The sequence below is a fragment of the Hetaerina americana genome, unplaced genomic scaffold, assembly GCF_022747635.1.
Source record: "Hetaerina americana unplaced genomic scaffold, ioHetAmer1.1.p SCAF_11, whole genome shotgun sequence".
NCBI lineage: Eukaryota > Metazoa > Arthropoda > Insecta > Odonata > Calopterygidae > Hetaerina > Hetaerina americana.
The window spans coordinates 24805264-24830730 of record NW_027286181.1 but is presented as its reverse complement, the minus strand read 5'-3'; the positions used below and the strand labels follow the sequence as shown (position 1 = coordinate 24830730).

The window sequence follows — 25467 nt, the reverse complement described above, 5'->3', positions numbered from 1 at the left end:
ACCTTTTTAAAATGAAGAGTGAATATTCAATATTCAGTGTGCATCTGATTCCATGTAATTGCTTAAATTGTTGTCCTTAAAATGTAAGCAAAAATCTTGTCACCCAGTCCAATAATTTGTATGCATGCCCATTTGCAGCTAAGACTGCTGAACATCGCGTGTGCAGCCAAAGCGAGGAAGCGAACTGTAACACTGGCAAGGCCAACGAGGGATGAAGTTCTTCATTTCTCAATCCTTGGAGGTTTTGAACGAGGATTTGGCATTTTCATCTCTAAGGTTGGTGACCACTTGATTTGTCTGTCGATTGGATTGTTTTCCTTCCATTTTACTCAAACCCCAGATAATTTATCGAAGAGGATCTTTCATGATATTCATTTATTACCTGATGGACTTTTTTCTTATTATTTTACAATAGAAGATAATTTTGTATGGTAAAATTATCATTGCCATTTTAACTAAAAATTCACAGCGAAAGATTGAATGCTGGTTTACTACAATTTCTGTAGCTTATGTATTGTAAACTCAAGAGAGTGCTGTTCCATTACTGTAAATAATGTGTCGAAAAAATCTTCAACAGGTTGAAAAGTCATCAAAAGCAGAGGATGTTGGACTGAAGCGGGGCGATCAAGTATTGGAAGTAAATGGCCAAAGTTTTGAGCATGTTAGCCATGCCAGGGCTTTAGAAGTCCTTCGTGGAACAACTCACCTTTCCATCACAGTCAAGTCAAATTTACTAGGTGAGCTAATTGTGTTTTACTATGCATTTACAGATTTGATGTAATTGTGTTTTTTATTCATTTATGATATAATATGATAATATTGAACTCCTTCTGAAAGTATTCTGTTGGATGCAAGTTTCTACTTACTATCTGTATATGATGGTTAATAGTTATTCTTCTTATATAATATCCAACATAAGTTAAATTCAGTGAGTCAGAGTCAGATACTTAACCACATCCCATTTAATAATGGGACCTTAAATGAGTTCCAGTTCATTCCAAGAGCATACTCATTTCTCAGCATAGAATACAATTGGGCACCCTGATTTTTAAAGTAGATATTCAAGAAGAATCATTGTTTGGGTCACAGATATTGATGCATCTGTCCATGAGGTCAATGTTGAAGAATTTCGATTAAAATTTTCTGTGATTCTTTTTAAGTATTTGTAAAAAAATTGACATAGCCTATTCCTTTTTGAATTGAGTTGCAATGGTTTCTCTTTGTAATCTCAGCTTTCAAGGAAATGCTCCAGACACCAGAAAATTCCCCTCGACCACGGGGCAGAAAAGCATCAGAGATTGCAAGACTCCAGGACGACCCGAGGGCAAGGCTATCATCAGTGGATGACTCGAGCATTCTGACGGGATCCAATGGCACAAGTCATCAGGGCCCTGACGGCAGCATTCCTCCCCCGCCTCCCCTTCCCCCGGTCTCCCTACACGCTGCCTCCCCGGGGAAAACAAAAGATGGAGGGTCATCAGCCTCGTCAACTTCGTCATCTTCATCATCCTCGTCTCACAAGGGATTCAGGGGAATTCGAAATGCCCTCATCAAGATCAATATCTTGCCTAGGAATGCAGTCAGGTATGCACAGACATAAATAATTCACTGAAGTACTAGCCACAAAGGTTTCAAGATGTCGTAACTTAAAAATAAATGTAAAGAGGGTCTATTCATGGAAAAGTAGAGAGCATTGATTTCAATAATTAGTCCATCTCTGTGTATGAATGGTTACTCTACGATTATCCCTGTACACAAGAGATTCTTTCTTTGATTTATACCAAATTATTAATTAAAATCTTGACCCCCCCCCCCCAGCCCAATAAACATGCTAAGTCTCATCCCATTGCGATTATTGTGGTCTGCATATGGAATGACTGCTGAGTAAATAATTTTTAATTCAAAACCAATCTTTCTCACTCTCCTTATTTTCATCAATATATTGACTCAAAATTATACTGTGCTCAGGTCACAATAAATGTTTCACTGCCCCAAGTGGCAAATACAACTGATAACCCTGTTGCCTGATGATGAATTCTGTCTCGGTATACATTCTCGTTTCCATGCATGTGAAAAATAGTGAGCATTAATGCATTTTTCTGTGAAAGATTGATCAAAGACAGTAAAGTTAAAGGATGTGTTAAAAATGTGTCTAGTTTTTCAGCCATTGAAGTTAACATTTTCAAATGCATGCATGCCATTGAAGATATAGATAGTAAAATGATTCCTTTAAATGGTTATTGTAGCTTGTGAATGGAGGTGAATTATGTTGCTGATGTCCATAAACTTACTCTTCTCTCTTCCTTCAGTGATAGAGTCAATGGGGAGGATGTTCTAGGAGCATTTACTGGTGGAAGCGTGATCTCCCACAATTCAGTGATGCAAGTTGGTGGACCATGCGGGAATGGCATTGGCACTCTCCCCCACAGTCGGAGTAATCCGGATCTCACCGGTAGCCTTTGCGTCGAAGGAGGCCTGGACCCACACCACATGGTTGGCTGTGCCCCTGATTATCCAGAACACGTGCTTAAAGTGTACAAACCAGATCAAACTTGTAAATACCTACTGGTACACAAGGTAAGAGCAAATTTTTTGCTGATGCCCTTTAATTTCCGGCAAATCAGTTTCATAAAATGTTTGCCAGTATGTTTGAATGTTTCATGGGCCATTGATAAGTATGTTTAGCAAAGCTTAAATCAAAGAAGTCTTGATTCCTGTGTTTATTTTTCAGTTTAAATGATGCATGTTTGAATCCTAACCATATTTGACAGATTTACATTGTACCGTAAGCTTTCCAAGTTTTTCGAGTTGAAAGTTTTGCCTATGATCAGGATTCAAATCATTTGACTTCTCTAATCGGAAAGGTCATGAGGTCAGTCCTGACCCTCAGATATTGAAGTTTTAGAACGGTGGATTTAACATCTTAGGACTTTGGGCTGGGTTAAGGAATAAGCCCTGTATTTATCATCATATATATTGTAATGTTGCTCACTCTTGTCATAATTTTGCAGGAAACGACGGCACATGAGGTAGTCATGTTGGCACTGCAGGAATTTGGTCTCACAGACCCAAGCTCACATTTCAGTCTTTGTGAGGTGAGCGTGACAGAACAGGGGATCATAAAACAGCGCCGCCTCCCTGACACACTGCAGAACCTGGCTGAAAGAATTGGACTTAGTAGCCGGTATGTACCCAGGCAGGGGCCATTTGGTCCTATTGTGGTCATTAGAAAGTCGTTAAAAATTAGAATCAGCTATGCAATGAATTGTTGAATGGATTACTAATTTTTGTGTTAGTTGCATTTAGTGTTTTTTCTGTAATGTTTCATATTAACATGGAAGGTTGGCTTCATGTTACCGTACAAAATCCATAACTGATTAAAATTACTGTAAAATCCTTTTTACCTGACTAGTATATGGAAATTTGTTCAAACTTAATTGTCCATAAATCTGGTATTTTGTTTTTCAAATATAATGAAAATTGAATGAACAGTGCTAATTAATAATAAGTGAATATCAGAATTTCGTCTGTTGTTTTCAGTTATCTTTATTTCCTTTAAAAATATTATTTTTGTACCATCGATATTCCAAAAAAATAAATATATTGCTGTAAATAAATTTCATTTGATATGCTCTCATTGTACTATTTGTTTGAACTTAAGAAAGAAAGAATGAATTAATGTGAGTCTTATTTATTTTTGTTTCTACAGATATTACCTGAAGACTAATGGGTCCACGGAAACTTTAGTACCTGATGAGTTGGCACCTGAACTCATAAGGGAAAGCCAAGTACACTTCTTACAGTTGAATGCTGTCGAAGTGGCAACTCAACTCACGTTGCAAGATTTCAGCATATTTCGGCAGATAGAGAGCACTGAATATGTCGATGATCTATTTGAGCTTAAGAGCCGATACGGCACTCCAATGCTGTCTCAGTTTGCTGAGGTTAGTACTATAGTGGGAATCTTGTGTAAAATTTCTCTCCGTGTAAACAGATGAGGTGGAATTATTTGTGTGGAAAATTATTCTAATGCGTACGTCATCATTTCATTGGTGTTGCAGCTTGTGAATAGGGAAATGTTTTGGGTGGTCACAGAAGTCTGCTCGGAAAGTAACCCAGTTCGTCGCTCAAAGATCATCAAGCAGTTCATCAAGGTTGCCCGTGAGTATGATTTCTAAAAAGTTATTCCCATTTTGATTACTCACCAATTCCAAAATTAATTTCAAAAATTAATATTATGACTCCTGGTGAAATAAGGGTAATTTTTTGATGTTTCCAATCCTTGTAAATAATGAAGTCACTATGTAGCAGTAGCCATGGATTTGAAAGTTATTTTATTTTCACATTGTGGTATTCCAGTAGTTTTTTTCAAATTCTTAAGTAGCTCAAAAATTATATATTGACTATTTTTGAAAACTGCAATTTATTTTTTATTGTACTAAAATTTAAGGAACTCATTACAAATGTATTGTGTATGATTGAAATTAAACTGTTTTCTTCTGTGTGAGTAATTGTTGTCACACTCATGACTGAACAATTTTTTTCCAGGTCAATGCAAAGAATGTAAAAATTTCAACTCTATGTTTGCAATCATATCTGGGCTCGGCCACGGAGCTGTCTCCCGTCTTCGGCAAACGTGGGAAAAGCTTCCATCCAAGTACCTTCGCCTCTTCTCAGACCTTGAAGACTTGATGGATCCCTCTAGAAACATGTCAAAGTACAGGCAGCTGGTTAGCAGTGAGCATTCACAGCCCCCAATTGTGAGTAAATGTCGATCACATCTCTCCTATCATTTGCTGTTGACCACTTGCTTGAAAATCTTCCTGGATGATAAATAGGAAGGATCTATGAATCTGCATGCAGTGTAGACTGAAAACAGGGTGTGTAACATTTGTGTGTAGAAACTGTTGAACAATGCATTATGTTAGAAGAAATGCTAATTGAACGAGTGTCACCATCAAGGGAAACTCTTGCAAACTGATATTTTTCTAATTCCATGTTTTAAGCATGTTTCAATGGTAAAATGCTCGGATTTTCATTTTTTTCACTATTCATTCGATATTCTTGTCCTCAGCTCCCTTGATTACAGACCATTATTCCCACTTGGAGCATAATGTATAACATGGTGAAGTTCAAATTGTCCAAAATATAGCCCCATTTTTTTCCAGACCATTATTCCCACTCGGAGCATAATATATAACATGGTGAAGTTCAAATTGTCCAAAATATAGCCCCATTTTTTAATAAAAACCTAACAAGTTACAGAGACCTCTCTTATGAAAGATTGTTATATTTGTAGGTATTCCATATTATCTCAGACTCGTGACTCAATATGATCTGAGAACAAAGTCAATCCTATGACGTAGTTTCATTATCATTGAGATCTTTTCTGATATCCAGTATGATAGCCTTATTATATTTTGGTATTGGTTGTCATAAATTCTGGTTCATGTATAATTAATTGTTTCTGTCATTTATCGTGTGCTCTTTTAGATACCATTCTACCCTGTGGTGAAGAAAGATTTAACTTTCATCCACCTTGGGAATGACAGTCGAGTTGAAGGCGGTCTTGTTAACTTTGAAAAATTAAGAATGATTGCTAAAGAGGTGAGGACCTTGACAAATATGTGTTCGTCCCCGTACGACCTTCTGACAATGCTTGAGAGGGGTGGGCAGCCTCCCTCATCTGCAATGGTGGCTCTCAATCAGCTAACGACCGGTGCAACACACCCCCATCACTCGCAGCCACATCCTCAAGGGTCAACAGTCAAGAGGCGGAAGAAATCCACTGCCACACCTAATCCCAAGAAAATGTTTGAAGAGGTAAGAACGATAATTCTCTTTGAAATGTGGAAAATATGTTGGCGTGCAGATTGAAACTCAATACGAAGGATGAAAGGCATTATGGCTGTAAGTATGGCTTATGAGCTGGCCTTTTGGCAGTGAGAGTGACTGAATGATCCATCTTCTTTTATTGTCATCATCGGGTCACTTCTTTCAACAACCAGTTTTTATAGTTGAAAAAGTTGGGAAATTGGCGTATGTTTTATGGTCAATTATTATTTGTGTAAATCATCAAGTGATGGGTCAGTTTACTAAGTTATTTCCCGTTGACATATGGACATTAATTATGTACGTGATTAGGCATAATTAGTTGGGTCTCTGGCCTCATATTTGCCAGTAAATTTATAAAATGTGGCTCATCTTTCCAGGCTCAGATGGTGAGGAGAGTGAAAGCCTATTTGAATAACATGAAGGTGATCTCTGACGAGGACAAATTGCATGCATTGTCAGCCGAGTGTGAGCCAGGTCCCACAACCAGTGGTGGCAACAGTGCGCCGTCATCAGTTCCTGTGCGCAAACGGCACCCATCACCCACTCTGTCGACAGCCAGCAGTACAAGCAGCACCAGTGAAGGAAAGAGGAGTATTTCTGCCACTGGACCAACACCCAATCTCACATTGGGCCCAAAATTTGGTGAGAGCATTCTCATATTTTTTCCTAATTTTCTTTAAGAAACTATGCAAACTTTGCTGCAGAATTTGTTAGTTATTTTTTTAATGATGAGGTAAATATTTAAATGCTTGTCAAGAAGTGCATTTGATGTGTTAATATATAATTATATATTATTGACTTTTTGCATCCAAATTGGTGTCTCTAGAATGATGTAAGTGACAGTATATGCAGTTTTTTCTTTAATACCAGTAGTAATTACACTATGGAAACTTATCCTAATGTAGTTCAGCTGCATTTTTCAAAAAGCAGTGATAAGAGCACAATGGTGAGCAAATTACTGGCTTGCGATATGTACAAGTATGCTCTGCTGTATATTTAAAAAGCTAAAAGTATTATCAGTATTTATGATTTTAACACTGAAAAGGTAGCAGTAAAATTTCTATTGTTTGATGAAGAGTATTTCTTGCCGTAGTTGTATAAGCTTTTTCACATTCTATTTGAAAGCCTTGTTGAGCATCCTATTCAGGTAGTTGTTGCCTTGCCTAGTTTGAGACAACATGGTTTCATTTCATGTTGTACCAAAGTGCTCGGGCATTCACTCGAAAGAGTTTCAATGTGGATACTTTTGAATTGAGACAAAGTTTAAGTCTTAAACAGCTTAAAGTAAGTGTGTTAATTCAAAAGTTGGATGGGTTTGCATCTTAATTGTATTGATGAGAAAACTTTATTATGCTCTTATTAATTTTTTGCCAATGTTATTGGCGAATGCAGTTGTGCCATGGACTGGAGGATAACTGGGTTCCAAAAAATTTCCAAATATCAGAATATCATCAGGATATTTTAAAGTGCATATGAATAAGATAACTCTGGTTCCTTCTACAATGTAATTACTCTATACCTTGTAAAAAAATAATACAGGAGCTTATAAATATCTCTCCATGTAGTTCTTACCATAAACATACTTGTGTTACACCACATGCATTGTATAGTTTATTAAGTATTTTTAGAAAAATTCCTGAGTATTTCATTTTATTTTTTTAAGATCCAAAATTTGAATAGGAACAATTCAGTCAAGGAAGTGCCGAAGTTAGTAATTTTTAGTGAGGAGGCAAGTGCAAGCAGGTGTTATTTTGATGTTTCTGTGTTACGGTGGGGTTCATGAAAATCAGGAATTGATAATGAATGAACAATCTTCAGGTTAAAATGTGAGAACTAGATTAAAGCAAATTTTTTTCTTGCCTTTTCGCTGATTATAAACCTTCGAGAATCTACTAACACTTCATATGCCTGTTGTAAAATTCCTTATCATTAAGGAAGAAAAAATATCTCAGTCTTAAGGGCCAAAGTTTACTTATTTGGGGTCTTTCTGAGTGTTATGGTTACATTCATTAATTGTTTTGAATCAATCATCGTTACTTCATGTACCCCTGGTGATATTAATGCCCACAGGTGGGAAGCCATGCCCAAGAGGGATGATGGGTCAGTATTCATAGCATGTAAGAAGTCTTAGGCACAACTGTTTAGTATCAATGTCTTGTCCCACTCCCAGTGCACTCACTCAAACTCCTTCCCTTTCCAGGGGCGGCTTCACCCCAAGCAGTACGAAAAATGCTCGCCCTGAGTGAACTCAAGACTCGACCTCACCAACCCCGCCACCCTCCTGCTCCACCTCCCCCTCCGGGCGCCCCCCCGCCCGGGGCGGGCCCCTTCCACCACGCGCCCCATCCCTTCATGAACCCGCACCACATGCACCACCACCACCATCACCACCCCCTCTCCCACCCCTCGGCCGCGACCGCGGGCGCCTCGTCCGTCGCCACCCACCTGCCCTTCACCTCCCTTCACTCGCACCACATGACCTCGACCCTCTCGCCCTCGCCCTCCCCCGGCCCGCACCGGAGGACCGGCGTGAGCGGCCGAGCGACGCACGAGCGTTCCCACTCGGACACGCCGACGACGGCCACGGCGGCCGCCGCCGCCATGCCGCCCCCGTGCGCCGCCGGCCCCATGATCCTTCCCCAACCGGTGGACCTCAGTGCCGAGAGCAGTAGTGTAACCAGCCTCAGCAACCTGCCTAACCTGCGCAAGGCCCATGCCTCCTCGGGTAGGTCCCGCTCCAAGGCTCCCCCTCCACCCCCGCCTCGCCCCCCCACCGGCCCCGTCCGGCCCCCGAGGCGACGGGCCCCCTCGGCCCCCCCTCGGAGGTTTTCCTCCTCCTCAATAACCCAGTCCCGGTGTCGCTCGCTAGAACCCCGCGAGTTGGACTCTCCCGGCACGGAGAGTGCATGTTGTAGCTGCGCGGGTTGGGGTCACGGTAGCTCCGCGGCGGAAGGCAAGGTCGCCGCGCCCGGCGATGGTGACAGGAGGGGTGTGGTCAAGGGTTGGAAAGCAAAGGGCTGGGCTTCGGTGCCGACCACCCCCTCGAGGGAACCAGCGGCTTCCGAGCTTCGGTGCCCTTCCCCTGCGCCAACCTCCGCCTCGTACAGCGAGGCAGGAGGCGACAGCGATGGGGAAGTGAAGCACTTTGAGGTTCAAGCCGAGGTGCACAAGGAAGATAGCTTTTCGAGGTGTGGTCTGGTAAGGAGGGATGCCTTTTTCATTAAAGTAGGCCCTCCTCCCCTCGCCAAGCAGAGTCCGTTTGTGAATGATGGGGTCAATTTCGAAGACTTGCTTTTTGAGGAGAACGTGTGACCCTCAAATGATTATTCAAATGTGACCTCAAGTGGATGTAAGCTATCTTCCTTGATGCATTTTTAAGCACTTCCTTGTAAAATAAATTTATGAGATGAGTGGATAATGGGTACACATGCCATAAAGCATTCAATATTTAATACATTCAATGCATTTTCAGGAGTGATGTACATATGTATTGTTCATTTCCCATAGGGTGGTCATTTCATCTAGACATTCATATCTGTGTGCTTATTTTAACTTGTATTATACTGTTAACTTTGTGCTCTATATTCTACAACCAACTTAAAACTATGTTTACATAAGTCAGAAATGGTGCTTACTATCCTTGAAAGTACTTATGTAAACTGTTTGACTCAGTTCAATTAGTTGTATATTGAAATTTCCAGCTGCTTTGCTTTTATTGGCTCTTGCAATTATTGGCTTCAAAATTTCTTGGGTTCACCTCGAGGTGGTGATCAGACAGAATTGATCATTGGCCATATCATTCATTTTTTCTGTGATCATATCACCAGCCTTGCTTAAAAATCATCTAGCTATTTAGTCAAAACAGCTACAACCATAATTATTTGTTTAGTTGTGCTTTCTAGTCATCCTTGTTTGTTTATCCTATGTTATTCTCCTCCTTCCCATCATTAACTGTCTATCCTATCAGTCTCTCCACTTGAGTTTACATCACAATACCCTTCTCCTACTTCCATCTCTCTACTTCCTTCTCTCCCCATCTAGTAAATCCTTTTCCCTCAGGAATCCTTTTTATATGTTCTTTCATGTGTTGTTGCTTCTTTTTCCTTTCCCATATGACTTCCATTCGCTTGCATCATCAATTTCCTTCCTGATTGCCCTGGTACCTCTCCATATAAAGGACCAGTGGCTCCCTCGCCAAGCAGCTGTGGAAGCTTGAGTTCGTCGCCCTCTTCCACTTTGCCCCCAACTTCTCACTCCCCTTGCAACACAGCGGACTCTCCTGGCCCCCCAACGCACCACAAACCTCCCAACAATGGTATGGATGGAGGAGTCAGTGGGGGGTTTGGCCCTCCCCCCCCAGTTCCTCGACGATGGCATGCCCCTTCCCCCCCAACTCAACCACGCCGATTATCGGCAACTCAGGGTGAGTCTCAAAGCACTTTTCTTTTTCTCTCTCTCTCTCTTTCTGTTTCCCCCTTATTTTAGGGTGTCTCCCGTTGACACTCCCGTGTTCATGTGACTTGTCTGGGAACATTTCTATGGTTATGATGTGTGTTTCTTCATCTCAACCTGTTCAATGAAATTTAAATGTTATTTCCTTGTAGAAAATGGAAATGTGTACAACATCTTCTCTTGCATTAGATGTGTGGTATGAATATCTGTTGTTTTTTTTGTTGCTGTTGCATTATGATGAATTGAAAACCTAAATTGTTAGTTTCTATGGCTCTCTGAAATACCGTTTTCTCTCTTAATTAAGGTATCTGTGCAGAATCTTGTAATTATTTTTTCCTCTAAGAGAAGTATTGGTGTTCCTTTCTGTGGCAGCTTTTTGTGTGCATTCCCTCTGCTTTGTCAAGATTGTTGAGTGCATTGTTTTATGTATCCTCACATTTCACTTCTGTAATTCTCATCCCCAATCTCAGCACTGTGTGTCTTCTTTGCTTTGATAAGTGGTTTGTGATGACATTACTTATCCAGCAAGTAATTCACTCTCAGGAAATACTCCTTGTGCAAAAACACCTTTCTATGTTGTATAAAATTGCCGAGTCATGTGAATAAATTGTTAACCTTGATTATCAGTTTCATGAATGCCATTTTACTCTTGTCTTTTTAACAGATTTTTTTAAATGGTGAAATAATTGTTTGGTAGTGTCCTCCTAGCCATGGTAATGCTTTCATTCTAATTCATCATTTTGTAAACTCTGGAATGAGATCCCTTATTGCCAGTTATCATACTTTGATGTTGTTTCCTCAAAGATCAGTTTAGTAATGGCTAATGATTTTCATGGGTAGGCATGTGGTTATTTTTTACTGCTTCAGATTCCACTCCTGTAATATTGTGAAAGGACCCTTAATAGTTTTAGCATCCTTAAAAATTTCCTTGCAATTATGTAAGTGCGAATGTGAGCATTGGTTTGACCCTTTCTCTCCCATAGGTGGAAGCACCAACAACGTATGCCCACCCCCAGTGCCACGAGAAATACCTCCAAGGGCTCGCCGACCACCTGATTATTCCATTGCAGCCCAGATGGCTCGCATGCAACGTCTGGGCAGAGCCCATTCCCATGAAGGAGTTGCATGCTATCATGCAGGATTGGCACCCGATGGTGATCTGGAGGATGACGAAGATGATGACGATGATGATGGTGAGCATTGTTACGTTCCATAAAGATTAACGAAAAAATTAGAAATGTATTCAGTTTGCTCCTTTGGATGGGCATGTTGTTGATGTGGACTAACATTTGCAGTGTTTAAAAAAAATGTTGTGCACAGAAAGCAAGTGTGGCGTGACCAGCACCCAAGTTTATTTTTTTCTAAAATTTACCTAATATTGATTGAGAGCCTTTAATAATTGTAACATCGGTGGTAATGCAAAGTCTGGAGGTATTTTTTTTTAAGATTTTCAAACTTCCATGGAAACTAGTATTATCTGTGAAGTAGTTTCATTTTTCATAGGTCATGTTTTGGATACCCGAGTGCTGAAGTTTAAAATTTACAATGATGTCGTGCCAGTTGCTGATAATGAGTAGTAGCCTTGGCATCACATTTTTCGAGAAATAAAGTGATATTTCTCTGTAAAAGTATATGATGAAGTTAGTTCCCATGTAGCCATTCGGGGTAAGATGATATAGATTGAAATTAATGAAACTTCATCGTGTGTGAAAAATTAGAAAAAAAGTCTGCTGAAATATCTGATGACCAACATTGATTGGGTTGTTGAGGAACAGAGTTCATTTAAAAATTCGATTTTGGAGATCTACCAGTCAAGCAATTTTGTAATGGCAATTGATGTGCCATGCAGTAATGGCATGCACCATTGCAACACCACCGGAGTTAATTGTCGCAGATTCAGTGCCTCAGTGGATATCAATGTCACTTTTTAAGTTTGTTAGTGGTGTCACGGTGGAGAAAACTGTCCAAAGAATATCATCTACCAAAATTCACCTACAGGTGTCACCTGTATCATCACCTCGTATCATAATTTTTTCATTATTTTAGTGTACATAAATAATTGCTGTTTGGCACTAGGAAAAAATTAAAGAAGTTTTACTGGTATTACCCTGTCACATATTCGTTAACTAAAACAAGAATCAGTTGCATGGCTAAAATATTTTTCTATTCTATCATTATTTTTTGTTAAACGTCGCATGAAAGATTGCCATTTTTTGTGTAAAAGCCCAGAATATAGTGTTGAATTTCTAATTTTTAATCAGATTATGTCTCTGAACTTTCCTTGTGGTTGATATTTCCTTAAACCTATAACATGGAGCTAGTGGAATCAAACTGTTTTAAATGACCAATTTTTGATGAAGTATTGTATTTACATTGTGTTTCAAATAGATTGTCAACTAAAGCCATTCTTTGTAACCATATAACCAGTCCTATTAATTTACGCCGCTTAAAGAATACATAATGATTCATTTAATGCTCTCATTTCATCCCTTACAATTATTATTTTGAAGCCAAGATGTATATTTTCAATTTGCCCTTCATCATATTTTTTCTCATGCTTCAGGGGTTCAATTGTTTAAATACTATCATAGCTAGCTAATAATAATAATAATAATAATAAGTAAATTAGAACCACCCAATCATACACTCTAATCCAAGATCCCAGTGGTTATATATGTATTCAGTTAGATCTCTCAGAAATTTTCTGCATTGAGGGTAATCTAAATAAATTTAAATTAGGTTTTCTTTGCTCATATAAATAAACCTCAAATCTTCACTGCATATTAACATTAAGTTAGTAGAAATAAATATAGTATTTCGTGAAGTACTTGCCTACAGCTAAGCGTTGTTGTTAGTTTCAGCTTATTTGTAGACATTACATTGGATGTTATTATCCTGTAATATGACTCCATGTTAAGATATTTCAAATTGATTATATTTTTTCATGAAATTGTTCTCTGTTTTGTTTTAACTTTTATCGTAGAACCGAGTAGCTCTGAATTTGTATTAATTTAACTTGATATATTTGGTAAGGATGTTAAGATAAGACTTGTCAAAACTTTGATATGGAGCGTAGTTATGTACGGCGCGGAAACATAGTCAATGACGCAGGACGATAGAAGTAGATTAGCAGCTTTTGAAATGTGGGTGTGGAGACGGATGGAGACGGTGAAATGGACTGAAAGGAAAAGCACTAGGCATGGTGGGCGAGGAGAGGGGATTGTTGGGGAAATTCTATGGAGGCAGGAAAAATGGATGAAGGGGGTGTTGACCGGCAGTGTAATGTTGAAGATGTAATAGAGGGGAGAATGTTAAGCAAACGATGAATGGACAGGAACAGGATAGGGATGTTGGATGGGATGAAGGGAGGAAGAAAGTACTCAGAGCTGAAGAGGGACCTGATGGAGAGTAGGATGTTGTGTTTTGCTAGGGGCCACAAATTATTTAATTAGTAATTACGTCCATCCAAAAACCTACCCTAGCCAGTGGCTAACTGAATTTAAAAAAATTTAAATTTGTTTAACAAGAGTACAATAATGTTACTTACTGAAGTTACCGATGAATGAGGGCATGACTACTAGCATGCACTCATTAAAAATATTTTGATCGTGATATTTGAACCTTGTATCCTCCAATTTTCAGCACATAAAAATACCACCATATAACTTTAAGATATTATTTATTTAATTATATAGAATATCTCTTGGATAAAATATTTTTAATACAAGTGAAATACAGTAGTCCTTAAGTTATACTCTCTTACTATTGCAAATGCTTGGCTTTAGTCTTTTTCTTCCACTGGCTTTGCCAGCTGTCGTTTAGTTCATCTTATCCCAAATAACGGGATGCCCTTCATCTATTCTATTAGAAGTTATACTTAATTATATGTAATTGACTTGTTTATGAATCATCAGTTCGCCTCCCTGATTTCATAATACTCTGTATGCAGTCCATATATATAGTTGCAAGTTTGAGCTTTTAATGATTTAAGTCTATTTTATCTTCCAAATCCAGTAGTGAACACCTACTTACATTCCTCTTATTTTCTTTTAAAAGTTGTATTTTTATTAAACTCTATAAAATATAATTAATTATGAGTATATATATGCATGATATTAACAATTTTTTACTTGATTGATTTTGATGAAATATTGTCAGGATGGCATGAAAGTACACATTATTTGACCTTTTTCATTCCAGTAGAATACCACGGTTCTTTTGACTTCAAATGGGTTGAACAAATTGTTAACTAATCCCTAACAATTTTGACAATAGAGTTCAAAATACCAACTTATCGTACCTTGAATTCTTCTCCTGAATATTATCAAGCTAAGGAAATATTGGTATAATGTGTATTTCAAGTTGGCTGGCAATAAAACGCTGTCTGCTATGAATCCAAAAAAAATAACTGTACTGCGTTACTTAATGCTTTCTATTTTGCATTTTTAATAACATGAAGGAATCAGATGTGGTAAGGAAAGAATGACATTAGAGTGAATAGACTATTTTGTTGCTTGAATAAAGAATGATGGCCATCAAATGAAGGAGAATTGGTATGGTGTTCTTTAAAAATATTGTTGCATGTTTGTGCAGTGATATGATATTTAGCATTAGGCTTGCTTATATTTTTAAAGTCTGATGGATGGCATGCTGAAGTCGAGAAGAGAATGATCCTGGATTAGTTGCATAATGTGCGATAATTATGATCCCCAGTGGAATCTCAAGTTTAATTGCAAGAAGAAAATTAATTATGGTGTAGTTTCCTATTTATTTTAAGAAAGATACCTATGAATGGGCTTCAACAGGATGAGATTCTCATTTTTATAGACTTAATTAATTTGCATTTGTCTATTTTTTTATAAGGTCCATTGTTACCAAAATTTTAAAATCTTTTATTCAAATTTTATTTTTCTTTCCTTTAAAAAAAAAGTTCAAATCAGAATATTTGTTTTTGAGAGAAATAGATATGTTGTGGTATAAATAAAGAAAACTAACTGTGAACTTTGTTTTCGTAATAATCTTTGACTGAAGGAATCAATCGCGGGCATCTTAGGCGATTAATGTAGAGCCAGTTGAAAGAAGTTCCTTGAATCGCTATTCAGTGGTGGACCAAAGTTACCAAAGGTAGGCTGGTTTTGATAATTTCATTCTCAATGTTTGCACTGTAATATTAAGTGTTGACTGAAGAAGTAAGTGTACTCTCAGCAGTGAAATGGGTTGGTCATTTTAAAAAAAATATTCTCTCCTATACTTAATAATAATTGGTGTGAGACTTGGGAAGGCAACCTTTTTTTCTCCTTGGATTCGCAATTGGACTTTCTTTTGGTGTGTGGAACGTTTTGGTATGAGGCATAATCTAATAACTTCATCATCTGTGTGGTATTTGGAATATGGGTAATACATCACATCACCATATTTGCACATCCAAGTCCTAGTTTTTAGCACATCACTCATTTCTCGTGTCCATCATTAGTGTGTCAATTTTTGTTACTTTGGAGGGCTGGTTATTCCTGATAATCCTTGTATTTTTTTTATGTTTGACACTCCATGAAGTCACCGTAATCTTAAAATCACCAATTGCTTTTCTCCCGAACAGATGATGAAGAGACACAAGTGTCAGCTGTCTAGATGAAACAAGGTAATGCCGGAGACATGTAAGAAACTTGTCTGAGAAGGTTGTTGATAACATTAATTCCAGCGCTGCTGTTACAGTTGAAGGAAATTGCCAGCAGTGGCCTAGTAAATGTGCCACATACTTCATGCCCCTTCTACTAGTGCGTATGTTTTCATCTCTTAACCACTTGGTTTTTACCCACCACCACATGTAAGATTATGGCGTAATGGACTCGTTCAAGAGACAGGAGGTCATGCTCGCAATTGCATTGGTTAAAATCCAATGGTGGTGTGTAGGAAGTGTGGCGACGCGTGTCATGAAGCAAAGCACGAAATATCACCCACCTTGAGTAGAAAGAGGAGCTTGTGTTTTTTTTTCTGTGGTGAACCAAATCATTCCAAAGATGTATTCCCAATGACTTGGGATTTTGTTTTGTCATATATTTACTTGTTGTACATGTAACAAAATGATCTGATTGCTTTGATCAAGAATTGTTATTTGGTCCCTATTTTTTCTCTTGGTAAACTCATATCAAACATAAATGATGGTAACAATACTCTCTATATGTACTAGCATATTGTTGTGCGACTTGATTGTGAAAGTACACAATTAAATGTCTTGATGCACATACTATGTTCATGTATGTAATTTTTTCTTGCTCTGCTATCAGTGGGTTTTAAGAAAAACTTATTTAGCCTAGAAGAAAATATGTCATGTATGTATGAACCTATGATATGCAATGATATTTGTACTCTTTGAATTGAAAGCTAATAGGTAGAAATGGAAATAATTCTTGTGATTTGCCTAGTCGTGCCAGCCAATTGGTTGCTTGTCCATTTATATCTGCCTTTTTTTGTGATCGTAATGAAAGTGAAAACTGTAATCGTTTTAATAGAATTATATATGTCTCACATAATTTCCTCCGATTCTGATAAGGTGTGTACAAAATCCACCCACACGAGTGGTTGGATTGCTTATGCATTAATATGTCATTGAGCCTTGGGTGTGTTCATTGCAAATTGATGTTTCATCGGTGTGATGTAGTTTCCTCCCTCCACAGTGTCTACTTGGGACTCAAAAAAAATTGGTTTTACTGTGCTATTAGTGGAAAACTGGACTGGAGCACCCTCGTCAGCATGTGTTATTCATGTATAATCGTTGGAATGAGCATGAAGACTTGTGAAGGCAGTTACGCAATTTAGCCATTAAAAGTGGCCAAGAGGTTTTTGCAGAGCTTTTTTTACTTTATGAACTCATCCTCCTATGTATGTTTTCCATGGTGCTCGCTCAATGAGAAGAGGAGGCTTTTATTGTATATGTGTGGTATTGTTCCATGCAATATCAATGAAGATGTCTATTTGTATACTATTTGAAGAAAAAACTTCCTTTACCCTCCCCTCCCCCCTTTATGTCATTATATTTTGTGATGTAGATATCAATTTTATATTTTGGTTAACAAGCCATTGCACTACTGCATTTCGTATAGTATGTATGAAAGGTATGTAATGACATTTTAACAGTCATGGAATTGCCCATGGTATTGTTAGCTCTTTAGCTTATCGGACCCTTTCTGGTGGTCCAGACACAATGTGCTATATTATTCTGTACAAAAATCCCATTGTGAAATGCACCCATTATAAAAGAAAAAAAACTTTTTTCATTTTAATATTAGAACCAATACACACCATATGGGTATCAGGGGTGGTTGTTATTGTATATGGGGTTGAAAAAGAGATCCCTTGGAATATGTTCTAGAGGATAAAAGCTCTTAAGTAGAGTAAAAGAGTTAGGGTTAATCTCTTTTTTAATACATACTGCTTAGACTGTATGTAAAAGCAAATTTCAGTAAATAACTTTTTGGGAAATCCATACGTTTGGAGTAGTTTCTTTAAATTACATTGTCATATATTGTGTTAGAATTGTATCCTATCAGGTCTATTCCTTTAGCCACCTGCAGTTCTTCATCAAAATCAAGCATAATGGGTTAATTAACCTTGGTGTGATTGGAACTCTTTGATGCTGATCAGCAGACAAGTGCTCTAGATACTCAACTACCTTGCTTTTGAGAATACACATGCACCTAATATTTTCCATAATTGCACCTAAGGTAAGCCTGCCTTACTTCAATCGCAACCTGATTTTTCTATGTGCACTATGACCGTTGCTGACCCAGGTCTGATTTATGGCCATCTTGTCCTGATTAGGTAAGTAAGCAAACCTATTGAAAATAATTTGTCCGTGACAAATATCATATTTCCCAACTCATGAGGCACATTGTGGTTTTTCAGGTTACAATTTACAAAAAAATATGTAGGTCAGACAAAAGAATCAAAGGAATTATTACATTAAAATCTAGCAGCTATATCAATGATTATTCATTGTAGAATTTCAGAAATTCATCTTCACTGCTACCTAATCGTTTCGGCTCACCTAATCATTTTGTCTAGGGTTGTCACTTGCCTCTTGCTCAATGTCATTTTCTCTTCCATGATATGCATTGCTAATTTCTCAGTTTTAAACAGGCAATGTTATAGTCTCACTTTAAACATAATGCCAGGACTTTTTCAATCAAAAACACTAGAAACCGATGGCTGCTTCATTATTCCCCTTTGGTGTGACATAGTGAGTTAGTGCCTAATAAACTTTGTTGCATTCAAGTGGCAGTTTTTGTGTATTGTAGACCTGGTGTGAATACACAGACCATTTATCTTCATGAATATCTTGCGCAACAACATTGTCTAAGAAAAACAAGGTTTGTATAAAAAGTATCGATAACAATATTTTCCTGAGGTGTGTGTTATGTGCTGAATTCAGACCATCGGTTAAGTGTGTGTATGAGTGCAGATGGTATTGATAAGATGACAATGCACACCATTATCCTAGAAAATCTGGTGGCACGAAAGATCTGCCATAAACTCATTCCAAAGGTCTTGAGGGATGACCAAAAGCAGATTTGATTGTCTGCTTGCAAAGACCTTCAGCGATGGAATTGCGATGATTCCTCAACCCATTGGGATGGCATAATCCACTTTGAAGTGCTCTCCACACCCTAAGTAGGGAGTGAAATGCCACTGAAAAATCCTGCCACCGCTTGGTGGGATCCAGTAGAATTCTGGTTAAGAATTCATGGCTTTCAAGATTAAGCCACAGTTGAGCATTATAGAACTGTAATAGTCTCAATGAACTGTAACTGGATACACACTTTGAAATTTATTGGCTGATCCTTTGTTGAAATATTAGACTCAAGATTTAGATTGTGCAATTCCCTTAGTGTTGTTAATCTGGGAACTAATACTGACAATAGTAGTTAGCATTCTGTTCTGCAGGTCATCGTTTGTGGTGACTTCATATAACTGGATATTCATGTTTATGCAATAGCTTCACATTAATTGATAGTACTGCAAACACCAAAACTTACCACTTGAAAATATACTTGCAAACAACAATGTATGGTGGGCACTCTTGCAAGTGCAGCCCCTGTAAAGGGGAGGCTTTCTTTTTAGATACATGTATTCCAAGGACAGGTGTAAATTGGAAATGACCTATCTTCCTCCTCCTAGGATTAGGCTCTTCTGGCGAAATTTATACCATCTGGTTCTTAATTTTCAAATTCTGTAAGTCTACTTGTCTGTTGCTTTCTTTGGAATTCTCTCCCTGGACATCCAAAATGCATATTCTTTCCATTTGGATTTGTGCTCATCATTTGTGTGTGTAATGTAATGTTCGTTGTCTTGGGCATAACTTTATGGAATTTACTTAGCATATTGAAATTAAATTATTGACTTTGTAATTCCACATACTTGATTTAAAATACGACCCAGGTTTCGACGTTGAATGTCATAATCTGGTGATGATGATGTTCAACGTCAAAACCTGGGTCGTGTTTTTAGTGAAGTGTGTGGAATCACAAATCAGTAATTTCATTTCAATATTTAATGTTATGCTACCTAGCTTTTCCATTTTTTCTATATTCCTGTCTCAGCTTTGGGACAGTGTGTTACCTTTTAGAGGAATTTCATTTCTGATGTTTCTAGTGTTTTAGCTCCTTTAATCTCTCTGCCCTGCATTCTGATCCATATGGCATAGTTAGTGGGACCTGTCATTATGTGATGTTCTCTAGTTTTTCTTTTTGTATCTGAAGGTTCCAATTTTATGCCTGCATCATATGTGCAGAACTGTGTGATGATCCATTCAGTTTTTTTAAGGTCATCTACACAGAGATTAAACAATGTAAATGGATTGATTTACTTAAATCAGATGTCTAGAATATCCTCTTCCATTATTGACCCTAGCATATTTCTATTAGCATAGTCAAAAGCTTTTTCATAATTTATGAAAGGGAAGTACAGGTCCCTCTAAGCTAAATTTTCTTGTTTGTAACAACTTCTTTTCCAACAAAAACTTCGTATGCCCTAGATATTCCATTCAGGTAGCATGCTTGTTCTTCTAATAATGGTTTATCAAGGTTGTTATGAAGGGTTTCATTAATTATTTCATTAAATATGAAACAAGTGGTATTCAGAAGAATAATACTCCTGTAATTCTTTGTACTTTTGCTATGCAAAAATTTAAGAATGTAAAAATCATTCTCCTTGACTGGAATTATTTGTATTACTTCATTCTCCCTTTTCTCTGAAAGAAATGACCTTGATTGCATTTGGTATTTTTTATTTTGTTCAGTGTGTGTTGTACAGATTAAACAGGGAAAGGAACTGCCCCCCTAGCTCGATGTGTGAATTTTACATGCAATCATGCTTAGTACTGGGCAAACTCTACCATCACCTACCAAACCGACCTTCAGCTAGATTATTGTGTTTATGATTTTTTATACAGTTTTAATGTTTTTTCTGATATTACACCTTCATACTTCATCAGTTCAGAATTAATTCCATTTAGCCCAGTATATTTACTATTCTTTGCTGTATTCAGAGTGCCTCAGTTCCTTCAACACAATGGAACTTTGAGTTGAAAATTGCACTCATCAAATGCCAAAATTTAATGGTTTTTGATAATGTACATTAAAGACTCCTTCTTGCTCCATACAGAGTAAAAATATGAAAAATACTGGATCAAACAAAAGGTAAATCTAAAATAATAATATATTTGGATCTAAACTCATTGTGATTCATTATAGTCTCACACATTTCTACAAACATAGCTAAATGTTGACTTCATAGTAAACTTTCCTCCTTAATTGAACCAGAAGACTTCAGATGCTCTCATTCCCTGTTTAAAATGTAAAAATTGAATCAAAAACATTTGTTGGCAATTAAAAAAAATCCTTCACTGTTTCAGTTAAAATCAAAATTAAAGGTTTAATTATTTTTATACCATTAATTCAACATAAGTATTCATAGAACGCCGCCATTAATTGAGTGTGACCGAAATATTTCGAGATAAAACCGAAATTCTCAGAAATTTCTTCGATCCAAAATCATATTTCTAATTATATAAAATTTTAAAGTCAGGGAAAGGAAAAATATATTCCGAAACATAATTAGAAAATAAAATAGTACCAATTGTGTTGTGTTGCATGAATAGCGCTGGAGAAAACGACTTATACGACTGATGTAAATTTCAGCTCCGCTTGGTTTCGACTACAGCACTCCAGTGGACGTTTTGCTTGTTGACCTTCAAGAACCACAGCCCATGTCCAATTCCCCTTCCGGATGAACATAATCATCGGCAGACCTAGCGCAAATGACCTCAGCTGTCTGTCGGCTCCTCAAATAACTTCCATCTACTACTAAATTAATAAGAACACGATAGAATTATTGCCGTAGAGTTATTTTAATATATTGATAATAGAAAACAAGTCAGGTTAAGTTCAACCGACTTTCGAAACGCGGGCCATGGGTACAGATTATGTTATGTGCCAAATAATCTCATAACTAACCAATAATTAATTATGATTGAAAAGGATATGAAGGCATTATTCTATTAACGTTACTCACTTAAGGGGAGAAAAATGATTACATGAAGAACAATACGGAAAATAGATGCCGATATTATTAAATCGGGGGAATGTTTTCTCGTACGTAACGTAGCAGAGGTGATTCTGGCTCGTATACTAGTATTTGAATAGGAGATTCATTCGTGGGACAATTAAACGAGTGCCCCCTATTACTTGGTGACCTTCGTACATCGCACTTCAAGTTCATTCCTCCTTCCGAACGCTCTTAGTCCTCAGTCCGGCCTGAGTGGCATACCGTGAAAGACGTGAGTTTTGTGCAGGAGAAGTTTGAACGCATTTAATCGATAGTTTCCAGTTTAAGATATTCGCCGTAAAAGCTATTTTCGGCTGAATTCGACAAAAATTGAGGCCCTAGTATCAAGTAATCTTCTCAACACCGAAGTATAGCGTCAAATCTGTTTGTCGCTTAAATCGAAAAAGATCATGTATTAGTAAGTATATGGTGCTCAATGGCTAACATGTGGATGTGAACAGTGTTGCCTATTCTCATACGAACACATGAGACTTTTTACGGGATAGACATAGACCTTTTTACGGCAATTCTGAAGTAATTTGTTGTGTTTTGCAGTCAAAAACTCAAGGATTCAATTGTTCGAGTGAGTGATCCCAAAAGAGGGTCAGTTGTGGCCCCTAAAGTTCCCTTTCGTAATTTTTACATCGTTGACTTTTGGAGCTGTCTGTGTGCATACACCGAGGGAAATAAGATAGGCGGAAATCGGCAGTCGAAGCTAAACGGTGTACTGACGTCTTCGGATTCCCTTCGAGGTAAGTTCTAATCGAATACATACATGCATTTGACGGAATAAGCGCTCAATGGCTTAGTCAAAATTCGCGCAATTCGAAATCAACTCATCAAATTTTGGGATGAATGTGTTGCTGCAAGCAAAAATATTACTGCGATATCAGTTCATGTTGTGTTATGCCAGCCAGTTGGGCAACTTAGATTCGATGAATTCATAGAAGCCACTTGAATGTTCGGTCATTTCGAGTTCAGACGAAGGAAATGGAAAAATGAGTTGAATTGGAATCAGTATTTCAAAATTTTGTGCGACAGAAGTTGCGATTACTTTAAACCTTTCTTGATGTATATAACGGACTCTGTTGTGTATATATGAATCATATTTGTATATTTTCCTCAAGCATGAACACTTTAATGGAATTAGTAGAGTTATAACCTTCGGTACAATGGAAATAATGGATACCCATTGCAAACCCGCAATGAACAATGGACCTTGAGGTGGTGAAATGGCTTTTGCGTTCTGTTGCCCCCTGCACCTATGCCGGTGGGGGCAATGATCCTGGTTAGGGCGGATAGGTCGAAGATTAGGAGTTAGACCCAAGGTAGGTCTCGCGCCATCTGCCCCTCAGTGTGACAGCAGGCAAAGACGTGTGACCCCATTTGGGCAGCGATTTGAATGATGGCGTTACATTAAAAACACTGTTGAGGAAGGCAATGGGAAATCCCATAAATTATTTATCCCAAGACTGAGAAAGGACGACAACTATCAGTCCTGGCGACTACGGTACTCGGTTGCGTGTCGTGCCTGGCAGAGGGAGAGGCGAGGCTTCCGAGTTCGTCGTCTCATGAAATTCTTGGAAGACGAAATCGACAGTTGAAGTGGGGATCGAGATGGTCCGGGGGCTAACGTACTGGTTTCTCACCCAGAGGGCCCGGGTTCAAATCCCGGTGATGTTGAATATTTTTCAGAGGTATCTCGATCCCTACTTGAGATGCATTGTGGAGGGCACTGGGAGTGAGTACGCCGTCGGTCAGATGGGACGTTAAGCTGCGGGACCCCTTGGCGCCTTTCGTAAAGAGTAGGCCGACGCCTGGTCCTTCACCCTCCAGCCTTCATCCTTTCCTCTCCATCGCCTATGGCGCAAATGAACTCAGCTGTCGGTCGCCTCCCCTAAATACTACTACTACTCGACAGCTGAAGACCAAGAAGAGGATCATAGGAGTTAGAATTAAAAATTTGAAAGCAATGACGAAATTCAGGATAGGAAAATGAGAAAATACAAAGCGTGAAATGGAGAGCGGGAATACAGATATTTTACGGATGTGCGAGATAGATGGAATTATGGAAGTAGTGATAGTTATAGAGTAACATTCAACGGAGGGGAAGGTGGTTACTGAGGGGTTACAATAATATTGAAGAAAAAGGTAGAAACCAGAGTAGTTACCCCGGCGGGTAGGGGGACTGAGAATACTCTCGCAGTATTCATACTTGTCGTAAGAGGCGACTGAAAGGGCGGGGAGATAATCCCAAAAATTAACTCTTAGTAAGCAAGGGATGCGTCCAGACAGTCCAGTGGATCTGCTGTTTCTGCTAGGCCATACCATCCACCTGGGGGTTTGCCGTGCCTGTAGACCCATAGGTGAGAGAAAGGGATCATGGAGGGTGAGCGCTCTGGTTCCCAACTGGGTAACAGATGCTCGGTATGGACCAGGGAGTAATACCCATCTTTGGCCCTGAATTTCGTGTAAACGGGCGACGGGGGACTAGCCACCTAGGCTTCCGTCATGCTTTCGTTTCGGTGGCCAGTGCCTAGGCGGTGGGGGTCTGCGAAGGGCGGAGGTACAAGGGTTTTTGGTGGGCAGCAAGAAAAGAAAGAGATCAGTAGGAAGCCAAGAAAATGTAAGCAATGCCAGTAATAAATATATAGTAATGCAGTGCTCGTAGGAATGGGAAACATCTACTATCCCCCTTTCTAATGCATAAGCCCTATCTAAAAAGTTCGATACCCGGAGAACTGAAGTCAGTAAAAAAACTGCGCGATGCTACATTCTCAATAGAAACGGCAAATAGGAAACAAAGTGACTCTATTGGCAACAAGTATGCTGCGCACTAGAAGGTATGTATAAAAGAACTGTGTAATAAAGAAATAAGGCCAGCCAGCTTAGATGCAGAAAGAAAATATGACGTAGGCCCTGGGTAACTTAATGGCAAGATAGAAAGGTCTTTAAGGGAATTGTAATCAAATACGACCGTGGGGATAGGCAACATTTCCCGTGGATTTACTCAAAGGTTTAGGAAAACGTGAAAGGAGGAGTGTTTATGGATTAATTCGTAACATTTATGGAGGAGGAATTTGGCCGGAAGATTTCGACTGGAGTTTACTTTCCAGAAAGGAAAAGGCAGGTGTGAGGACGTAGAGGGTTCCCAACACAGAGAGTTCGGATCCCGGCGGCGGCAGATATTTTTCAGTGGTATTCCGATCCCTACTAAAGGTGCTTTGTGGAGAGCACTTTGAATGAGTACGCCGTCCGTTGGATGGGACGTTAAGCTGCGGACCCCTTGGCGCCTTTAGTTAACAATAGACTAATGCCGACGCCGGGTTTCTCTCCACCCTTAATTCTTTCCCATCCATCCCCTATGTCGCGAATGACCTCAGCTATCGGTCGCCTCTCCTAAATACTACTCTCATGTGCCTTTCATCTGGAAAAGCAATCGGTGTATTCTCAACACAAAAACGTCCCAGGTGATTGGAACTTCGGAGATAAAATCGGAACCATATGTATTTGTGTAGATGTTGGAATGGACGATACATTTAAAATACTGCCAAAGTTTTGAATTGTCTAAATTTTTAA

General features: G+C 38.6%; 1 protein-coding gene across 3 annotated transcripts in view; it reads left to right on the top strand.

Annotated features, from left to right (window-relative positions):
• Positions 1-17527, top strand: part of PDZ-GEF (PDZ domain-containing guanine nucleotide exchange factor) — a 33953-nt gene extending 16426 nt beyond the window's left edge. The window contains exons 7-21 of one of the 3 annotated variants that reach the window (XR_011703907.1): positions 139-276; positions 578-737; positions 1233-1584; positions 2310-2577; positions 3012-3184; positions 3710-3944; positions 4062-4161; positions 4549-4760; positions 5494-5823; positions 6213-6477; positions 8057-8560; positions 10013-10258; positions 11271-11480; positions 15319-15411; positions 15884-17527. Coding sequence is in view for 1 of the 3 variants with exons in the window: in XM_071599503.1 (XP_071455604.1) it covers positions 139-276; positions 578-737; positions 1233-1584; positions 2310-2577; positions 3012-3184; positions 3710-3944; positions 4062-4161; positions 4549-4760; positions 5494-5823; positions 6213-6477; positions 8036-8560; positions 10013-10258; positions 11271-11480; positions 15884-15915 (3246 nt within the window). In the remaining 2 variants the exon portion in view is untranslated. Of the gene's footprint in view, positions 1-138; positions 277-577; positions 738-1232; positions 1585-2309; positions 2578-3011; positions 3185-3709; positions 3945-4061; positions 4162-4548; positions 4761-5493; positions 5824-6212; positions 6478-8035; positions 8561-10012; positions 10259-11270; positions 11481-15318; positions 15412-15883 lie in introns of all 3 variants that reach the window. The other 2 variants (XR_011703908.1, XM_071599503.1) reach the window with 2 other exon arrangements.
• Positions 17528-25467: the final 7940 nt, after the last annotated feature.